This window comes from Ambystoma mexicanum, chromosome 2p (genome assembly GCF_040938575.1).
Source record: "Ambystoma mexicanum isolate Mex_15411 chromosome 2p, UKY_AmexF1_1, whole genome shotgun sequence".
Classification (NCBI taxonomy): domain Eukaryota; kingdom Metazoa; phylum Chordata; class Amphibia; order Caudata; family Ambystomatidae; genus Ambystoma; species Ambystoma mexicanum.
Window position 1 is genome coordinate 337,450,824 of NC_090923.1, and position 18,534 is coordinate 337,469,357.

At 45.3% G+C, this 18,534-nt stretch overlaps 1 protein-coding gene across 2 annotated transcripts in view; it reads right to left on the reverse strand.

Annotated features, from left to right (window-relative positions):
• Positions 1–18,534, reverse strand: part of ARHGEF3 (Rho guanine nucleotide exchange factor 3) — a 1,464,987-nt gene that overhangs the window by 789,598 nt on the left and 656,855 nt on the right. Inside the window, exon 1 of one of the 2 annotated variants that reach the window (XM_069643670.1) lies at positions 3,875–4,064. The exons of the other annotated variant lie outside the window; for it this stretch is intronic. Within the exon in view, the coding sequence (XP_069499771.1) occupies positions 3,875–3,907 (33 nt within the window). The 5' untranslated portion in view covers positions 3,908–4,064. Of the gene's footprint in view, positions 1–3,874; positions 4,065–18,534 lie in introns of those variants that run through there. 2 annotated transcript variants of the gene reach the window in all.

Sequence of the window (18,534 nt, forward strand, 5' to 3'; positions counted from 1 at the left end):
AACCATGGATTCTGTGAATGGGGAATCTCCCCGCCCTGACCCGAATCCCATAAAGAGTGAGCGCAGCAGATTCTCGTGCTAGCCTCAAGGAAGCCACGTTTGTGCATGAAGAGGTGCTGTGTATGTTACAAGCCACAAGAAATCAACAAGCACCTCAATGGCAAGTTTAGCCCCTTAACTAAATTACTCAAAAATTAGGTTCTCACTACTGTGTTCCATACAAGGGATGTTTTATTTCATCCGGCTGTGCAAAACAGATCGTAAACTAGTCTGGAGTATCCCAGACCTACCATATCTCGCTACTGCAGAGATAATCTCACTCATCTTGATTTGTAGGGGGGTGGGCTTTCAGAGAATCTCTTTGACGAAATGACCATTGCTCTACACCGGTACAGGGATGAGTAATAGGGAAAACCCCTACTCAGCCCTACACTACTACTCAACCAGCAGTGTTCCCAATCATAAGGTGAAACAGGCGCAGCGCGACAGGTATAACACATTCACGGCTTTAATGTAGCATGGGCCGAGGGCAGGTTATACTTTTCATGAGGGGCCAAGCACAGAAGCAGACCAAACAACAATATTACTGTGGTACCAAATGAAACGCATGGCCTACCAGCGTTCTATAGAAATAGAACATTTTAATTAAACTAAAAATACAAACACACTAATCAAAAACACTATAACCCACTCCTGTAAGAGAAGCAATCAAATGGGGCACTAAGAGTCTGAAGACAGTGTTGGGGCTGGACATTGTTTAATTAGGTTTCTAGGTGCTTTGGAATGGGTTCAGTCAACATTGAGACGTCTCAAGTCGGTTTGCTCCCAATAGATTGTGAGTGTCGCGAAAGTTATATCAGCTTGGTGAGGCCCTGTTGCAGTGATCGGCTCAAATCGAGTCAAGAACAGACAGGCGATGGGTGGAATAGGTGTCTCAAGTCAGTCAAGTCAGCTTGAAGAGATCCAACAAGGTGATGCAGTGCTTCAATGGCGACTGGCTAGAAAATGATTGAGAGCAGGCGGGCAATGGGCCGAGTCAGTGGCTGGACGTCTCCACAGTGCATCAAAAGCAGCAAGTGCTAACGGCAGCACTGACTGATTGCAGTGGCTTGAAACAGGCAAGTCGGCTCAAAAACAGATTAAATCTTTCAAACAGGGTTCAGACCTGTTACTTCACTTCTGATATGATAGGTTATTTATAACGCGCTTCATACCCAGAGGTTCATAAGCGCAGACCCGGGGATCGAACCTGTGTTGCTCCTTGTCGTCTTGTTGCTAAGGCGAGCATGTTGCCCCTGAGCTATCCTCACTCCTCTGGTTTCTCAGGGACCATGTCCAGAGTCTCCAGGGCAAAGTAAGTCCTTGATATGCACTTCTGAGCTAGGAAGGTTTTTAGAAAGTACTTAAAGGGTATGTCACCGCTAGGGATCAGCATCCTGCCACTACAGGTCTCAACTTGCAGTAAGCCTTATCCTGTTAGTGGGTCGCCCTAAATGAAATGTTCTTCTGGGGCAGTTCAAAGAAAAGGCTTGCCTTTTTTCTAAGAAGTCTGTCTTCACTTTTATGGAAGAAAACTTTGGAGCTGACTGTACCCCAAGCACCGTTCCTGGTGTAATCTTCATTTTAGGTAGTCCAAAGATGTTTCAACAGAGGGGGTCACCCCCACTTAGATAGACAATATACTACAGCTAATTTGTTCCATTCTAGCCTTCTCTTAGGGGTCCACTCTTGGCTTCGGTTTCAGAGTCTTCTGTTTGGTGATGCCATATCGAGGGTGCTTTGTCGGAAGGAAGTGGGGGGCAGGTGCAGAACATTTGGGAGCCCTCGGAAATCACAAGATGGTGGAACCCCTCTCTTGCTGGAAATTCCTCTCCTGGGTTACTTTACTCTGCTCCATTTTTCTGTCTGCCAGAGAGTCTCTGTTAAGTACCACTGTGGTGTGAGCTCCCCATTATCCTGGCAGGGCTTGCCTTTGAGGCAGTGATTCCCTGAAGAGATGGCCTGTCTTTAGGAGGAAGCAACTAGCCTTCCCAAAAAGATAATATGGGGGATACACGTGGGCTGATCCAAATGGTTGTTTTAAGAGAAACCCAGTTCACAGACACTGATGCTCACAAGGCCCTGTCAGTGAGTAGCAACCAAGCTGACATTAAAAAGACACTAGTAGGTTTTGGCCAGTATGTAAGTGTGGATTCACAGGGACCACCTTGCCAAAAGCTAACATAGCTAATATTTAGCGTTTCATCTGCCACCAGGTTCTGGGAGGGCACAATTTTATAATTTAATTTAGGACCAGGATTGCCCTCAGTTAAAATCAAACACTGACTGTTGAGCTTTTGGTTCCATGAGGTGTTTGCTTGAATGCACATTTTACTTTGTGGCCGTATTGTTGCCAAACTAAAAGGCATCTGCTGAGAGGTCTGATTATTAGACAGGCTCAGCAGAGCAACATGTTTGCACTACGCTTTTTCAGCCAGGAGCATTATGAAAAAGGCGTCCTATTAGCACAACCCACTTTCAGAGACAGGTCTACTCACATTATTTTACTATTAAAAATCAAATAAGCTCAAGCTATTCCACCCTCACAGATGGAATTGTTATAATCTCAATTTGACATTGGCCTTGAACAACCACATTCAGTCTTAACATTCTGCTGCCCCTAAGGTCACATTACCGCTCAGCGAGCACTTACTGACATAAAGGAAGCCACAGCACTGGGAGAGTAATTCCAGTAGTACATAAAGATCGTGGCACATGTGGCGTTGCCCTTTTAAGAGTGTGGGTCCTGGCGTAGTCATGACTGGTTGCTAATAAAAGGAGCCCCGCCGGCACTTGCCGAGAACGGCAGCAGGCTCCATGAGTGGCAAACTGGTGGTCATGTCTGGTTACTGTGAGCTTTACAGTGTGATCACGACCTGTTTTTCCTTGGAACATGTGCCCACTGAGCCCGGGACTGTCTGCTGGGTGAGCCCAGCTCCCATATCAGACCGGATGATCTTGGTCGCAGCAGGGTGACCCCTACCTTAGTGGCTGCATGCACACGGCATAAATTGTCATTGTTGGGTGTCCTCAGCAACGGTGTGCCTGGCCCGTCTGGACCAGGTGCCCCAGAGCCAGATCCAACAGCACAGAATTCCTCCCAGGAACATTACGCACAGATATAGTGCTGATCAGAGGCCTTGCTGGGTGGGGGGGCTATAGCCCCAGGTCTTTTGGTTGTAGCCCTGGATAGAATCTCAGGGACTACAGCCTAAAGGCTTGCTAGCCCCGAGTTCCGACAGTCCTGACATTAGCATAGCCCCGGATCTTTTCCAGACCTAGCAACACACCTGGTTCCGATGTTAGTCTTATGCAATAAAATCAGGGCATTACAGATTGAATTGTTATTGTTCCACATCCCGTACATAAAACCTTTGCATACTGGTCATGAAAACTAAAACCTACCGTGTCCTTTCTTTGAAAGGCTATAAGGTTAGCCTGGTTCACACATCACAACCTGTGTAAACAGTCTCCTAAAACTCGCTTTGATTTAATAAACTGAGCTTAATCTCAGTTTCCTGACCTCAAGAAAACAACATAACAGAATACCAACACAAATGAAATAAAGACTCCTTGCATCGATGCTAATGACCAGATGGCTTCATTACTCCAGTCCTGGTCTTCCTCGTCAACGTTCTATTTTCAGCGTCGCAGTCCAAGTTTCAACGGAAGTAAGGATTGTGACGAGGAAGATGGATGTGGGAGTAATGACGCCCTGTCCACACAACTACAGTGCCATTTTTTGTCGTGAGCTGCTTCCACGTCTGCATCGTGCATTGCGACGCTGAGATCAACAAGTGCGTAGCCATGGCCTACCTCTCTGCCCTTCACGTACCTGATGATGAACAAAGAAGCAGCACCACACCATCGGGCACTGTGTGTTGCCGCGCTCCGCTCAGAGGTCTCTCCAAACGAGCTGCTTAAACCCGAATGCACACCGAAGCGCTGCCGGTGCCCGCACCAGGCTCAGGCCGTTTCCTTTTAACTCCCTCCTGTACCGCCCTCCCAACACAGATAACATTCATGGCAGGAAGTGAGAGAGAGCTCTGTTTTTAAGCGCTGGGCCTATGGCTGGCATAGACGCTTCACAATGTTCAGTTTGGAACTCTCCGACGCATGAGTGCTGTCATAATGTGCACGAGTACACGTGCAGATAGTAAGAAGGAAGATTCTGGTTTGATGTGTAAGGTGCTGTGATAAGCTGCGTTCGCTAAGATTCGCCCGATTCTAGCAGTTTGTGGCACTATCCGCCTCTGTGATGTGGGCGAGTGAGGTAGACGGAAACAGACGCTGGCAGCTCTCTGCTGGTGGTGGAACTAAGGTGCTGTCCCCTTTTTCAAGAAAGGCAGTTTTCTGTCTACTTTGTCATTGAAAAAACCCAGTTAATTTAGTTCTTATTAAGCTTTATTTTTCTTGAAACAAAATTAAGTTCTTAACAATGGATGTTATACGAGTTTCAATAGTTCTTTTAATGTAATCTTTTCAAAAATGAGCATGAAGAGGTCTGGTATTTTTTCGTGGTTTATATGTCTCTAAAGTGGTACAACAACTCATTGGTATAGATATGGTATATACTAAAGCACACTTCGTGGTGTGCTATTTCTTCCCCCCTTTTGTATGCTTCTGGCACTATGATCTGCTGAAAGGTGAGCATTTTGTGTGTGCCTTACTGGAAATCACTTGCCTCTGCTGTCCTTTCAGATTCCGCTCTTCACTGCTTGCTAGCCTTGTTCTATTTACATTCCCGCCCCACACACACACACACAAAGCCAAATTATTCCAGATCCCCACAGTATGACCGAACAGTGTTTGTTTCTCTGTGCAATTTTGCCTGAAATACGTGTCATGTTTTTTGTTAAGTACTTTCCTTATTTTTATGACGTATGTGGAATTTATTATTCTTTAATAATGGTGTGGTCTTAACTGAGGCATTTTACCTATGACAGCCAAAAGTGTTTGGCTTTGCCAATGCTTGATTCTTTAAAGTTGCTGGCATGTTCAAGTCATGCTTAACTTAACTCCGAAGGAATTGTGGAGCACTGGCAAAGTATTTTTTTTATCGAAGGACTAGTACAAAATGATAAGTATATTTATGTTTAATTTGTAAATCCCCAAAACAAAATTATGCCCAGCCAGCTATACATTTTCAGAAAATGGCAACAAAACTCGGTTTAGAGGACGATATCCGTGAGCCTAGGTCATGCTGTTAGGGTTAACTCCCAGGCAGAGCCTTTTGCTAGGATTCCGTGGGTACAGAACTCATGGCAGGCCTAACTCCTTCCCAGCCCAAAAGAACATAAGATCCAGACAAGTAGCAAGGTATAACTGAGGATTATTACAGCCAACAAACCACCGGTATCACATGCACAGCAGCAATTCGGGGCACCTCTCAGCGAATCCTGGCTCGCAGGCCAGTTTTGGTAGGAAATGCCGTCACAACTTACGTCACATTCCAGGCCCTTCTCCAAAAACCTAACTCCACTCTGGATAGGTTGTTGAGTGGTAGTTCCTCTATAGGAGTACATATAGAGGTTAGTTCATTGGACCAGGTGACGTCAGGTGTCAGGCTTGGACCTTCCCGAAAATTGTTACTAATTGTTACTGTGTGCGTACCCATGATTGGTCAGTGATCCAGCTACTCACCCGTAGGGTCATGGATTTTGATTGGTGGAACCGTGGGCCCCCAGGCCTGGGACAAACTCAGTTTCCAGCCCACAAGACACCTGTTCACGGTGCATGTGCAGCTATGTGTCCGTGAGGTGCAACTATGTGTCAGCGTCATAACCGTGTGTGGACCATCATTGCTGTGAGCGTGTTCCGTTCCCAGCGCCGAACTGTAGCTTGAGTGTAACAAATGTGTTGCGATCATTGTCTGGTCTGTGAGACGGTTTGCTCTTCCCAGCCACCAAATCTTGGCTCCTTATCAGCTCGGCCGTATAACATGCTTGGAGACCACATTTGTGAGCTCAGGAGCTCTGAAGTATTCTGTATTTTACAGGGAATGGGCTCCCTTGCAGCTCATGTTACTTCGGTTCAGGGTAAGGAATATCACTTGCAACATTACGACCTTGGCAGTGGCTTTGTTCTCGCTGTGGTGGTTCTGCTCGCATAGCATTCTGTGTGGCTTCAGGTTTTCCTTAAAACGGCTATGGCCTACTACAATTTCGTAAGCCATGGTCTGGCTGCTACTGTATGCGCCTTTCATAGTGTCCATAGATTAGTGTGTTATGGCTGTCAGGTACCTCGAGTGCTCCTGCCATTCCATAGGGTTATTTGCATGTAAGCATCTGCAAGCATTTAAGCATGCGCTTCTTGCGTTCCTGCATTGCTGTGGCAAGCTAATGTAAAAAATAATAAACGTGCAGACAGTATGTATTTCACTGTCCTCTAACTCATAGAACTGCACACATGTGTTCTTTGTGTGGTTGGGTGTGTGAGGGTCTCGACTGTGCGTATGGCATGTGTGCTTCATGTATGACGTAGCTATGTCATCGTGGTGTCTCTAACGACTTGAGGCATGGCTTCTCGCGCTGTAGTCGATTCTGTCCATGTAGCTGTCTCTGGCTCCCTCTTGTGCGTCTTCATCCACTCTGGGTAGTGTTCACACGGTTCCAGGGTTGTAGGGTCTGGCGAGAGGGCATCTCTTGTGGTAGGTGTCCATTAAGGGAGCAGTGGGGATTGGTGTGAGCACGTACGATCGGCGCCCATATTGTCTTCGGTGCTTCTTCCTATTCGAGGGTCTTCCGGGACGGGAGGCGTATTCTGACCTTCCCTCTTCAATGCTTATTTTCATTCAAGCGATGTGAACCAGCATTTTTGATAAGGCAGGAGAGGACATACACTATACAAAGGCAATTGTGCACAGAAAAATACCTCTCCTTTGTACTCAAGCCAATGGCATCATGGAAAGATGTACGAGCAACCTAAAGAAAACTCTGCAACATATCAAAGCAAATTAAATTTCCCTCAATCAAGCTCTGTGCACCAGACTGAGGGATTATCAAAAATCTCCTCACAGCGCCACAGGAACAGGTTCTGCTGAACTAGTGTTAGGGTAGAAACGGCAAACAAGATTGCAGGCAACTTGGGTAATCAACCGGGGCAACCAAGTCTGTTGAGCATGATGAATTCAAATATTTTGATCAAGTCAGCAAACAGAAGATGAAAATATACGCTGATTAATGCCGCCATGATAAACCGTTCAAATTGCACATAGGCGATAAGTGTTATTTCACAAACACAAAGTAAAGAAGATGGACACCTAGTTTAACATGACTCCTATGAACCCCGGTCTGCAGACATTTCTTGGAAATGAAGCACACAATAGCCCAGATGAGATTCACAATTTTGGAAGTAGTTCACCCACACCCCCGTGGGGTTAACCTCCAGAAAGTTTTGGACCAGAGGGAACTTTTCTGGATACATCAGCTTGATTCGGTTTGTCCATTAGGGATGAATGAAGACTTCTATCTAGGTCCCTTTTTGTGAAAGAAAAATCATCACTAGATACCGCAGGCATTGTTGTATAACCCATCATATTTGGTACCTAATGGAGATCTAACTGTAACCATGTTTACATCTATTGCGTGACTAAAACATGACCCGTTGACCCATTTCTGAAGACATGTGAATGAACCATGCAGATTAGATCGCACATTAACTTACCTGACTATGCACAACATTGGACTGTATCGGAATGCTGAGATTTACATGCATTTTGAATAATTGTTTCTGAGCATATCTTGTTTTGACCTAATTTTATCTATGCTAAACGAAGGTGAAAACTGTGTTTCGCTGTTTACTCTGTTGGTAGAATATTTACTTACTGATATTGAATGTGCCTTACAATCCTGTAACACCAGAAGTTGATATACATTTGGACTGAGTTTGTGGAACAGAATACCCTATAAGGCATACAACCATGCACCTTATTGTTAAGTTATGAGAATCTATGGGCATTCATTGTTATGATATGATATGGCATTTATAACGCGCCTATACATATATCTATATGCAACTTAGTCCATAAAATTGAAATAGATCTTCACACTGAATACAATACAAGTCTTAGCACTAAGCACTTTATAAAAAATTAGAGGCTGAAAAACACTAAAGCACTAGGCACTTTAGTGAGCTGCTAGCACTAGTCACTTTATTATGCATTATGCACTTTATGTGTGAAGAAAAGGCACATTCTCTTTTCAAAGAATGGCAAAGGTTGTCGTCAGATTTATGTTAACTCTGTTAAGCGTAGTATTTTTAAAGAAGGACCTTGGTTAAAATCAATGCAATGCTCAAATTATGAGGACAATTCGTTTGAAGGTTAGCATTTGTGTCGACATGGTCACTTGACCACGATGTATGCAACTCAAAAGGACAGGGACTTAAAACCCTTTAAAGATGTCCGACAGCATTGTTAACAACATTAAGTCCCTTCTTCTATGTTTACTGTAGTAGAACTCTCTTGTCCCATTTCTATGTCTGTAGTCACATGTTTGTATTTAAACAATATGGTGGTGGTAAAACGGTGTTGTGAACAAGCGGCAAGTAATGCTGCGAAACGCGTCGATATTCTTGGGAAGCATGGAAGATGTATTTTAAACGAATAAAGAAGCCATTAATGACATGAAGATAACCGCCTATTTTATGAAGCCTGGTATGAAGGAGAAGGAGAGTGCTCCTTAAATGACTGACGCTAAGTCGGTTCTTTTGAAAATATATATATATATATATATATATATATATATATATATATATATATATATATATATATATATATATATATATATAAAATCACTCCTTTACTGTCTCCTGGGGCAGCCGCTCCTCCCCTACTCATCCCTTTGACTTTGGTGTTCCCCAAGGCTCCGTGCTTGGCTCTTTCCTTTTTTCACTTTACACCTCCTTTCTTGCACCTATCATCTCATCGTTTGGTATCTCTTACCATTTCTATGCTGATGATACCCAGCTCTTCCTTTCCTTCTCTTCCTTCACTCCTGACATCCACCTCAAACTCTCTTCCTGTCTCACTGCTATCAAAAACTGGATGTCTTCCCACTTTCTCACCCTAAACACGGACAAAACACAAGTCTTATTCCTTCCTGCCAACATCCTTCCTCCTCCTTCTCAACCTCCTTCTATCCTCTTTCCTCCTGCTCATATCCCATTCTCTGCCCCAATTTAGGCCTCCACTTTGACTCAAACCTCTCCTTTACTCACCATATCTCTCTAACCTCCCGTGCCTGTCGCTTCCACCTCTACAATGTTCGCAAAGTCCGGTCCTACCTCACTTTCCATGCCACCAAACTCATAATTTCTTCCCTTATCTTTTCTCGTCTCTTCTACTGTTCAGCTCTTTTCTCTGGCCTCCCCGCCTCTCATCTGGCCCCCCTCAAATCCCTCTACCATTCTGCAATCCGCACCCTTTGCTCTCTTTCTCCTCATGACTCCATCTCCTCTTCGCTCTCCTCTCTTGGCTGGCTATCCTTTCAATCTCAACTTAAATTCAACTTTCTCTGCCTTGTCTTCAAATCTCTCCATGATCCTGCCCCTCCCTACCTTTCCTCCCTCCTCTCTTTCTACTCTCCCTCGCGCCCCCTCTGTTCTGCTGACCACTTCTTACTCACTGTCCCACCCCCTCCTTGTGTCCCTTCCCGTTTCCGTTCTTTCTAGCTCCTGGTCCCTCTCCATTGGAACTCCCTACCCCTCTCTATCCGCTCTATAACGTCATACTCCTCCTTCCGCTCCTCCCTAAAATCTCTCCTACTTCATCCTCCCTCCTAACTATTCTTTACTACTTCCTTTCTTTTTTCCCCTACCCAGGCTCTTAATCTCATGACCTCGGCAAATTGTTCTGATTACTGTTCTTGATGTTTTGACTCATGACTTGTACTTATCGCTTCTATTGTATTCATGCTGTTTTATGTTAAGCGCTTTGGATTAAAGCGCTATAGGAAATTTAATAAATACAAATACAAATATACACAAGTGTTTGAAGGTGCGATGAGGCAAGGGAGGGGGAACAGAGGGAAGACAGAGACAGCGATCTTACTAGGCCAAGTGACATTGAGATTGCGCAAGTGCAGGGGAAGGGGAAAGGGGAAAAGTGCTGGGGGAGGGGTCAGTGCAGTAGAAGAGATCAACAGCAGAAAAAAATATATAGAATAAATAGAAAGCCATAAGTAAAAGGAACGGCCAGCTGGTGGCAAGTGCAGGGTGAGTGCAGACAACAGGTGTCAAGTGCAGGTAGAGGGATGTAGGGATACAAAAACAGTCCATAAGTGCGGGGGTTGCCAGGGAGGCAGTGCCGGTGTGCAACTGGCGGGGGAGGGGACCTGAGCTCGAGATCAGAGGGTGGCCAGGCGACCAGTGCAGTTTCAGCCAGGAGTTCAGCAGGGGAGAGGAGGAGAGAATGCAGAAGAAAAGAGGAAGGTTTTGAGGTGCTTCCAGAACCGAAGATGGTTCTCCTCAAGTTTCAGCGGGGCAGGGAGGCTGGTCCAGAGGGAGGCCCCGGCCGAAGACAGAGATCTAACACCAACTCGTTGCTTGGAGAAGTGACTGACCCTGAGGGAGTTGGAGGCGGATGACCGAAGAGTTTGAGAAAGAAGATATTTAGGAAGAGAGAGTTGAAGGTATCGAGGCCCCAGGCCCCAGTAGGCCTTGTGGACAATGCAGGGGGTCTTGAACTTAATCCTCAAAGCCACTGGGAGCCAATGCAGAGATTTCAGTCCTGGAGAGATACGATCCCAGGGCTTGAGGTCAAGCAGGTAGATTTAAAAAGAGGCTGTTACAGTAGTCCAGCCTAGAGAGAACCAGAGCTCTGGAGACAATGAGCTTCTGGGGGGTAGGAGAGGAAAGGAGGAATAACTCTGAGGAGATGCAGCTGGTAGTGTGATTTCTTAGAGACGTCAGAGATGTGAGGAGAGAAGGAGAGTGTGGAGTCGAAGATGACCCTGAGGTTTTTAGCCTCACAGGTGAAAGCAGGAAGAGGGCCAAAAGAGGCCGGCTATAGAGTGACGGGAAAGGTTGGAGCAGGTGTGCTGATGAGGAGAATCTCAGTCTTACTGGCATTAAGGCAGAGATCATTGGCGGCACACCACTACTGGATAGCAGACAAGCAGTCAGAGATGAGAGATGGAGAAGAAGTGGCAGAGGGAAGTCTGAAAATGAGTTGAGTGTCATCCGCATAGCATTGAAAGTTGGGGCAGAGGACGGCAATGCGGTGGGCAAGAAGTGTCAGGTATTGGTTGAACAGCCAGGGAGAGAGGTTAGACCCCTGGAGAACACCACAGGTAGAGAGTGAGATAGAGGAAAGGAAGGACCCAAGTTGGAACTGGGAGGGTCGATTGGAGAGGAAATAGGTCAGCCAAGCCAGGGCCTGATCGGTGATACCCAGGTTATCACAGAGACGGTTGAGCAGGATGGCGTGAGAAGAAGAGAGATGTAGCACTGCGTTTTGGTGGTTACAAACAGGTAAAGGCTTTTATTCAAAACAGAAGAAAGTGATCTGTTTTGAATAAAAGACTTTACCTGTTTATAACCTCCAAAACGCACTGCTACAAGAGGGGATTAAAGGTCCTTCGCAGATTACATCATCCACCTGGACCTCGGACTGTTGAGAGTCCACCTTCTGAAGGCGCATCTCTCTAGGTTCCTCCTAAACTCCACCTTTTTGCGTTGGTAGACCCAACCCCAGATTAGAATAATCTCCAATTCTGGGATTTCCTCACAATCTGAGAAGAGGATTCAGTCTCCTCTTGTATCTCAAACAAAAGGTTTTTCTTTTTTGAGTTAGTAATATAGTCAGAAATATAATTTGGTTTAAAAAAATAAGTCTTATTTCTGATTAAACGGACAAACTGAGCGTGTAATCTACACATGCCCTTTTCTATGTTCGACTTGTCTTTGTTCTAATTTTATGTACTTAATGTCCATGTTGAAAAATGTGTATTTGTTGATGCAAATGTTATTTCAATGTGCCCTTTTATGTTGGGCCTCACTGTATTTTTTCTGCTCTTTCTGCAATTGTAACATGTAAAATGCTACTTATTCATTTTCCTTTTCTGATATGATTATGTTTTCAATAATAACATTTTGATTTTTTATAGACTTGGGGCTGATAAGGTGTCATTTGTTCTGTATGATTGAATGTAGAAGGAAAAACGTTTGTAGTTTAACAGGATTGGACCAGGTAATAGCATTCAAATGATTTAAACCTAATAGGGCCAACCCGGGACGTAACAGTACCTTTTTGTCTTGATACTTGGCATTTATATAGCGCCTTATGTGTCATTGGTATGACCTCAAACCGCTGGTAGGTTGAACGCCCTTGGGAACCGTAGTTCGAGTCAGTAGAGAGAGAGAGAGTTTCGTATGGTGCGTGGGCGCATCGGATATGTGTGCAGCTGGTGTGGTTGTAGTATGAGAGCTGCTTGTTAGCAGTAGGTGTGGTGCTGAGGAAATCAGTTGGATGTGTTCAGTCTGGAGGGTAGACATCCAGACCGAGTTCTGGCTGCGTTAGGCCTGAGGAGACGCCCAAGCTAGCCGGAATGTGCTCATCTAGCTGTGTTTTAATAGGATGATGAGGTGTTCGTGGGGTCATGTTAGTATGAGAAGAGCTAGGCCAAATGTGTCATAGTATAGCTGTGTTCTAGTTGAATGGTGGTGTATAGGAGTGGACAGAACAGATGTAGTGGACGGAACGGATGGATCGGATCAATCGGATGGAATGGATGGAATTATTACTGGTGATACTGATAACCACCATTTCACACTACTACGCTTACTCTCTATGATGAAGACTATGGGTTAATGACAGTGAAGGACATGGGGTGATGAGTTGTCACCTGCAGTGAAAGCTGTGATTGGTCTGAGGGTGAGTGGCAGTTACATGACATGAAGTTATGGTCTGTTATGTTGATTCATACCGCTCACTGCTACCACCCAAGTGCAGTGGGAGAGGTCCGAGTGATCTGGCACGCACTGAAGCGCGGGGTGCAGAAGAGAATGGATGTGTGAAGTCCAGCTCTCTAGTCTACATAGGCACATATGAGGTGTACAGTAGGCAGGCATTGTCCTAAGGGGACCCTGGCCATCCAGGTTCAGAAATAAATTATTTCTTTCTGAAGTCTGAGTACCTGCACCCTTACTTCAGGAAGAAATAATGTCTTTAGCATTTCATTCTGAAGCCGGAGTGTGTGCACTCTCACCAATGTGGAAATATATGATTATTATTGTGGCATGGTATTTTTAATGGCAAAACCAATCTGGACATGTTTACTACTACTACACGAGTATGTTCTTTTATGGGACTACTGCCATATATTGGTGCAGCCATCATGAACATGTATGGGCACTGCCAGCTTGAAAAATGTTTTATACTGGCATGTATTGTGGACAAAAGCATCATGAAAATGCATTGCGAAATGCGCTCATGTGCACTGTTGGAGAATTGCATCTATTGGGTTTTTAGATTGGAGTTACCCTACAAAACCAATTACAAACTGTCTAGCCATTTAACCATTTTTTCACAGAAAGTGTGCTGTAAAATGCACCATTTAAATTCATTATTAAGAAAAATGTCTAGGGCATGGGAGGAACCCCCCTGAATCACATTTGGTTGGTCCAGGCTCCCTCGCTATGCTCAGTCACTCTGGCATATTTTTGTGAAATGTTTACGCATCTCCAATTAAAAGATTCACCCGCTGCCGGTGGATGAGTGGCTGGTGTGTGAATGTGTGCGTGCAAGGCAGGGACCCAGGCAAAGGAAATTGGAGCAAGGACATTTTGTTTACATGTTTTACCGATATTTTAGGGCAAAGCCAACTGGGGGAGGGTTTAGGGTGGGGGTTTATAGCACAACGGAGCGGGCAAACTGGACATTTGTTTCTGTAGAATGGCATTTTTTACCTAGCTAGAGTGGCCTTTGTGTGCAGCCTGTCAAGCTATTTCTTACAGTGGCATGGCATTCTTTTCTGGGCATCTATGGTAAAGTAAGCATGATCATTGTTGTTACATGGCTAGACTGGCATTTTCTAATCACATAAGGGGTAAGGCTACTATGTTCTTACATGGGATGGGTGGGGCACTTGTGCATTCAGCAAGTAACTGTTTTCTCACTGTGACATTGGATGTTTTACTGGTATTGAGAGCAAACTTAACATGAGGAGTGTTCTTAAGTGGTAGTTTGGGGGTTAGGCAGCAGCAGTAACATGTTTTCTTCCTGTGGTGGTAGACCTTTACTGGCATTAAGGGCAAAGCCAACAAGAGAATATTTGGGCATGGGGATACTGGCAGAGTATGCATGGGCATGTATTCTTATGTTATCATTACTGTACATAATATTACTGGACATGCAAGGAGTTGGCATAGCCCCTTGTTTGTATGCTAGATAAAAGACTTAAGGGTTGATTAAAACATGTACTCGCATTTTTCACCTAATGCAGTGTGCAGCATGCTCCTGCAGCAGCATGATCAGCATGCACATTGTGCATCCATAGTGGTCCAGGCCAACATGCTTTGTTGCTGAGTTTGGCCCAGCATGGCTCGCAGGGGTCCCCACATTTTGTGTTAAATCACTTGTCTGCATCTACATAAGAACACACTCTAGTATGAGTTGTCACCTTGGCCCAAAGGGGATAGGTTATGGTGAGGGAAAAGATTTAGAAAAATTGAAAGTCTACGCCTAAACTGTATCCAAAGCTTACAGAAAATTAATGAGAGGAAATAGTGTCGTGCAGGAAAAGAGATGATGGTGCCAATCAGTTTCCTGTATACAAGGAAACTGCAGTTTCATAATGTTCTATATACTTTCTTAATGTGGCATTACATGTATTACTTGGCATCAAGAGTAAAACAAAAATGATAAGTGTTATTATGTGGCTAGACTGGCATACATTAGTAGTCCCATTCTGTATTTCCTTTTTAATGGCTATTGTGAGGGGCCAGAAATGAGAGACAGACACAAAGTTGTAATGTTTTCAACATTAGATATTTTATTAAAATAAATGGTTTTAGATAACAACCTTTTGGTTCATATCCTAAAGAAAGTTCCCCTACCTATGAAACTAAAACTAAAGATCTGCCTGTGTCTTGTCATCAATAGTAGGCAAACTGTCCTTGTGTCCAAAACATATCTGACACTCACACTACAAATGAACAACAAAATATGCAAGGTAAATGTCTCTGTTTTAAATTCAGTAAAACGTGTGCAACAATCAAATATATAAATCCAACAAAAACAATCTGTGTATCCAGGGGATGACTCACTTTCCCTGAACTGTTTCAGGTAGAATATTGAAAGTGTTCAGTTCAAAGAACAGGTCATTGGGAGTGGAAGAAATGTCTTCTTTCACATAACACTCCCTTAAGATTATGAAAAGTGTCTTTTCCAACAAACAACTTATATAGATGGATTCCTTGTATACTCTCTTGTCAGGAACCCCTTTCCCAATGTCTTTTCTTTTCACAAACTCTAAATTGATTTCCTGGTGTACTCCCCTGCCGGGAATTCACCTCTGGGCTTACTAGATGCCCTGGTATACTCTCCTGCCAGGTATCTTTCCCACAAAGGCCGACTGCCTGATGCACCTCTTTCACCAGGTCCTCTAACAGTATTTCAGTTCTCTTTCTCTTTAAGTATTAGACAGTTGTTTTCCTTCACTGTTTATACTCTATTGGCCCCAGTTATCACTTGTCCCAACTTCCCTCATATGGGTATCCCTTATATAGAGACTTGTTCAATTTTAGCTTGTTATCTTTATTGTTAGCTTTCATTGGCTTGTGGCAATACGTGTTCCAATCTTCCCTATATTGGCTTTTCATATATGAAAATGTATACAGATCTGGCCTTTTAATTGCTTCATTCAAGTTAATTTGTTCATGACAACCTTTACTCCAGCTTTACCCATATCAGCATCTCATATATGGAGACTTGTGTAAATTCAGTCTTTTTGTGTTGCCTATTTGATATTTAAAGTGAGTTCTCAATTGTTCCTATGCCTGTCGGTATGCCACGGGGCTCCCAATTCTCTTGGGCAGACTCACCAGGGTTTGCCGGCATGTCTGACCCGTGGTGCAAGGCGGCAGCGATGTCTGTGTCTCGAAGAAGTGTCTCCCGCCTTGCAGACCCTCATGCAGTCCTCCTGGAAGCTTCTCTGTCCTCCACCAGTGGAACATTTGCCTTTCACTGTGACCGTGTCCTTTCCAGCCTCTCCACTGCTGCCGGCTTGTCCACAGATCTTCTGCGGCACCCGTTCTGCTTCTCCCAGTCTCTTGCCGTCCCAGCAGGAGGTGCCTGCTTTTCTCCACCAAGTTTGCTCAAATGTATCTGCCTTCAGTACTGCTTCCCGCTGTGCCCGCTCTGCATCTCTCCTTCTCCTTCACTGCTGCCATGAAAAGGCACACCATTTTTAAACATCCTGCACCACTGATGGGCATTACAACACCTAGCATGCACATTGGCGTTTCTTCTTCTCCACATTAACTCCCTCTACTCTTCTTCATCCCAGTAATGAAAGTTTTATGGGAGTAGGAGTCCAGAGGAATGTTGGACTTTTAAAAGCTATTTTTCTTTAGATTGTTGTTCACGTTAAAACCAAAATTAACAAGAGATGTTAAGTGAGCATTATGTCTATATGAAGTGGGAATAGTATGTTGTTCAGATTGACAATATGTCACCAGGAATTCAAAGTTTATAGTTTCCATCGGAGGAATACTGTGTCTGTTCCCTTGGATTTATCACTTCCTCCCGATAGTTGTCCCCTCCCACATGATTCTTCCTCATAATACCACTCCAGGGTCAGAATCAGGTAGCGGCTGCCCTACCCTGGCCATGTGGGAGAAGATTATCCCTGGGGAATCAGTCATCACAGTATGGATTTGTTTACTTGGCATCAATGGTAAAGCAAACATGAGAAGTGTTATTATGTGGCTAAACTGGCCCAGTAATAACTAGCCACATAATTACACTTCTCATGTTTGCTTTACCCTTGATGCACAATAAAGTGCTTTTTTGATGCTACATTTGATGTGGAGCCAAAGGGATCTGCAACAAACAAAAAATGCGGGGGCATTACACCTACTCTGATGTAGGCAGCAACGTCCCTATGCAAATAATGAACCCAGAAGGACTGTTCTGCTGGCCGCTCACTTCTCCAGGGGCAACAGCGAGCCTTCAATAGTGAGGGACACACATACTGCATCTCTGCAAGTCCAGGCTAGGGGGCATAGAAGGGGTGCAGCCTCAAATCGTTTGGCCCGGCAGGTGCCCGTGATAAGAGCACCTGTGCACCCGGCACCTTTGGTCAAGTTGGCATTTGTGTAATGGTGCCATTTTCTCACTATCACAATGCTCCACTAAAATGTACAGTTTGTCACCTATTTGGCCAATTGAGTTTCTAACTTGTGCCCTATTCTCTAAACTACTCCTTAACATATGGGCTTACAACACTATTATGGATGATGAATCTCTTTCTTACACCCAAAATCTCAGTCAACAGGTGTTGACCTCATATACCTGGCAACTGACCCAGTGGCTATAGCTTGCATTAGCGTAGGGAGGTGCCATGACGCACCCATGGAGGTACCATTAATCTCCACCATAGCACCTTCCTATGCCAATTCCTTCATGTTTAAATTTGAAATAGACCATGGGCCTCATTACGAGGAAGGCGGTAAGGGGTTAACGGCGTTGGTAAAGGTGCCAGAGCCGTTAACTTACTGCTCCATTACGAGGTCTCCTCGCGGGACCTGCTAAGGACGCTGGTTTTACCAGGCGTCCTTAGCAGTTCCCGCAAAGAAACCAGGATGCTAACAACGGGGCGCGCTGTGCAGGGTCTTGCGCTCGGCACCCCGTCTCCGGGCAGCTCGTTCACTCAACGAGATTTCCCGGGGCACCCCTGCCTGAAGCTGTTTGTGGCGATCTCCTTCGCCTCCTCCCGAGTGCCACCGGCCCTGAGCACGCTCCAAGCCCAGCCCCAGTCCTCTGGTGTGCCAGGACTCCGTGAAGGCCGGCGCTCTGTGCCTCACCCTCTTCTGGGCTCCTGCAAGGTCTTCACCCCACCGGTGGTCTCCCTGCGAAGCACAGTGCTCGCGGGGTTGCCGCACTGTCCGTGTCTTGCCCTCTTCTGGGCTCCAGCCCTGTGGGGTCCTCACACCACCGGGAGTCTCACTGTGAAGCGCAGTGCCCGCAGGGTTTCGGTACTGTCCGACCCGATCTCACACCAAACCCGGCCCCAGTCCTCTGGTGTAACGGGACTCTGTGAGGGCCGACGTTCTGTGTTTCGCCCTCTTCTGGGCTCCTGCGAGGTCTCTACCCCACTGGGGATCTCTCTGCGAAGCATAGTGCTCGCGGGGTTGCCGCACTGTCTGCCTCACGTCAATTTCAACTGCGCGATCCACCGATCAAAGGCACCGTGGCCATCCGTCCAGTCCTCATCCACCGTGAGCAACAGTGCTTATGTGTAGGTCTGGCTGTGTTCCCCAACCAGAAGCCTG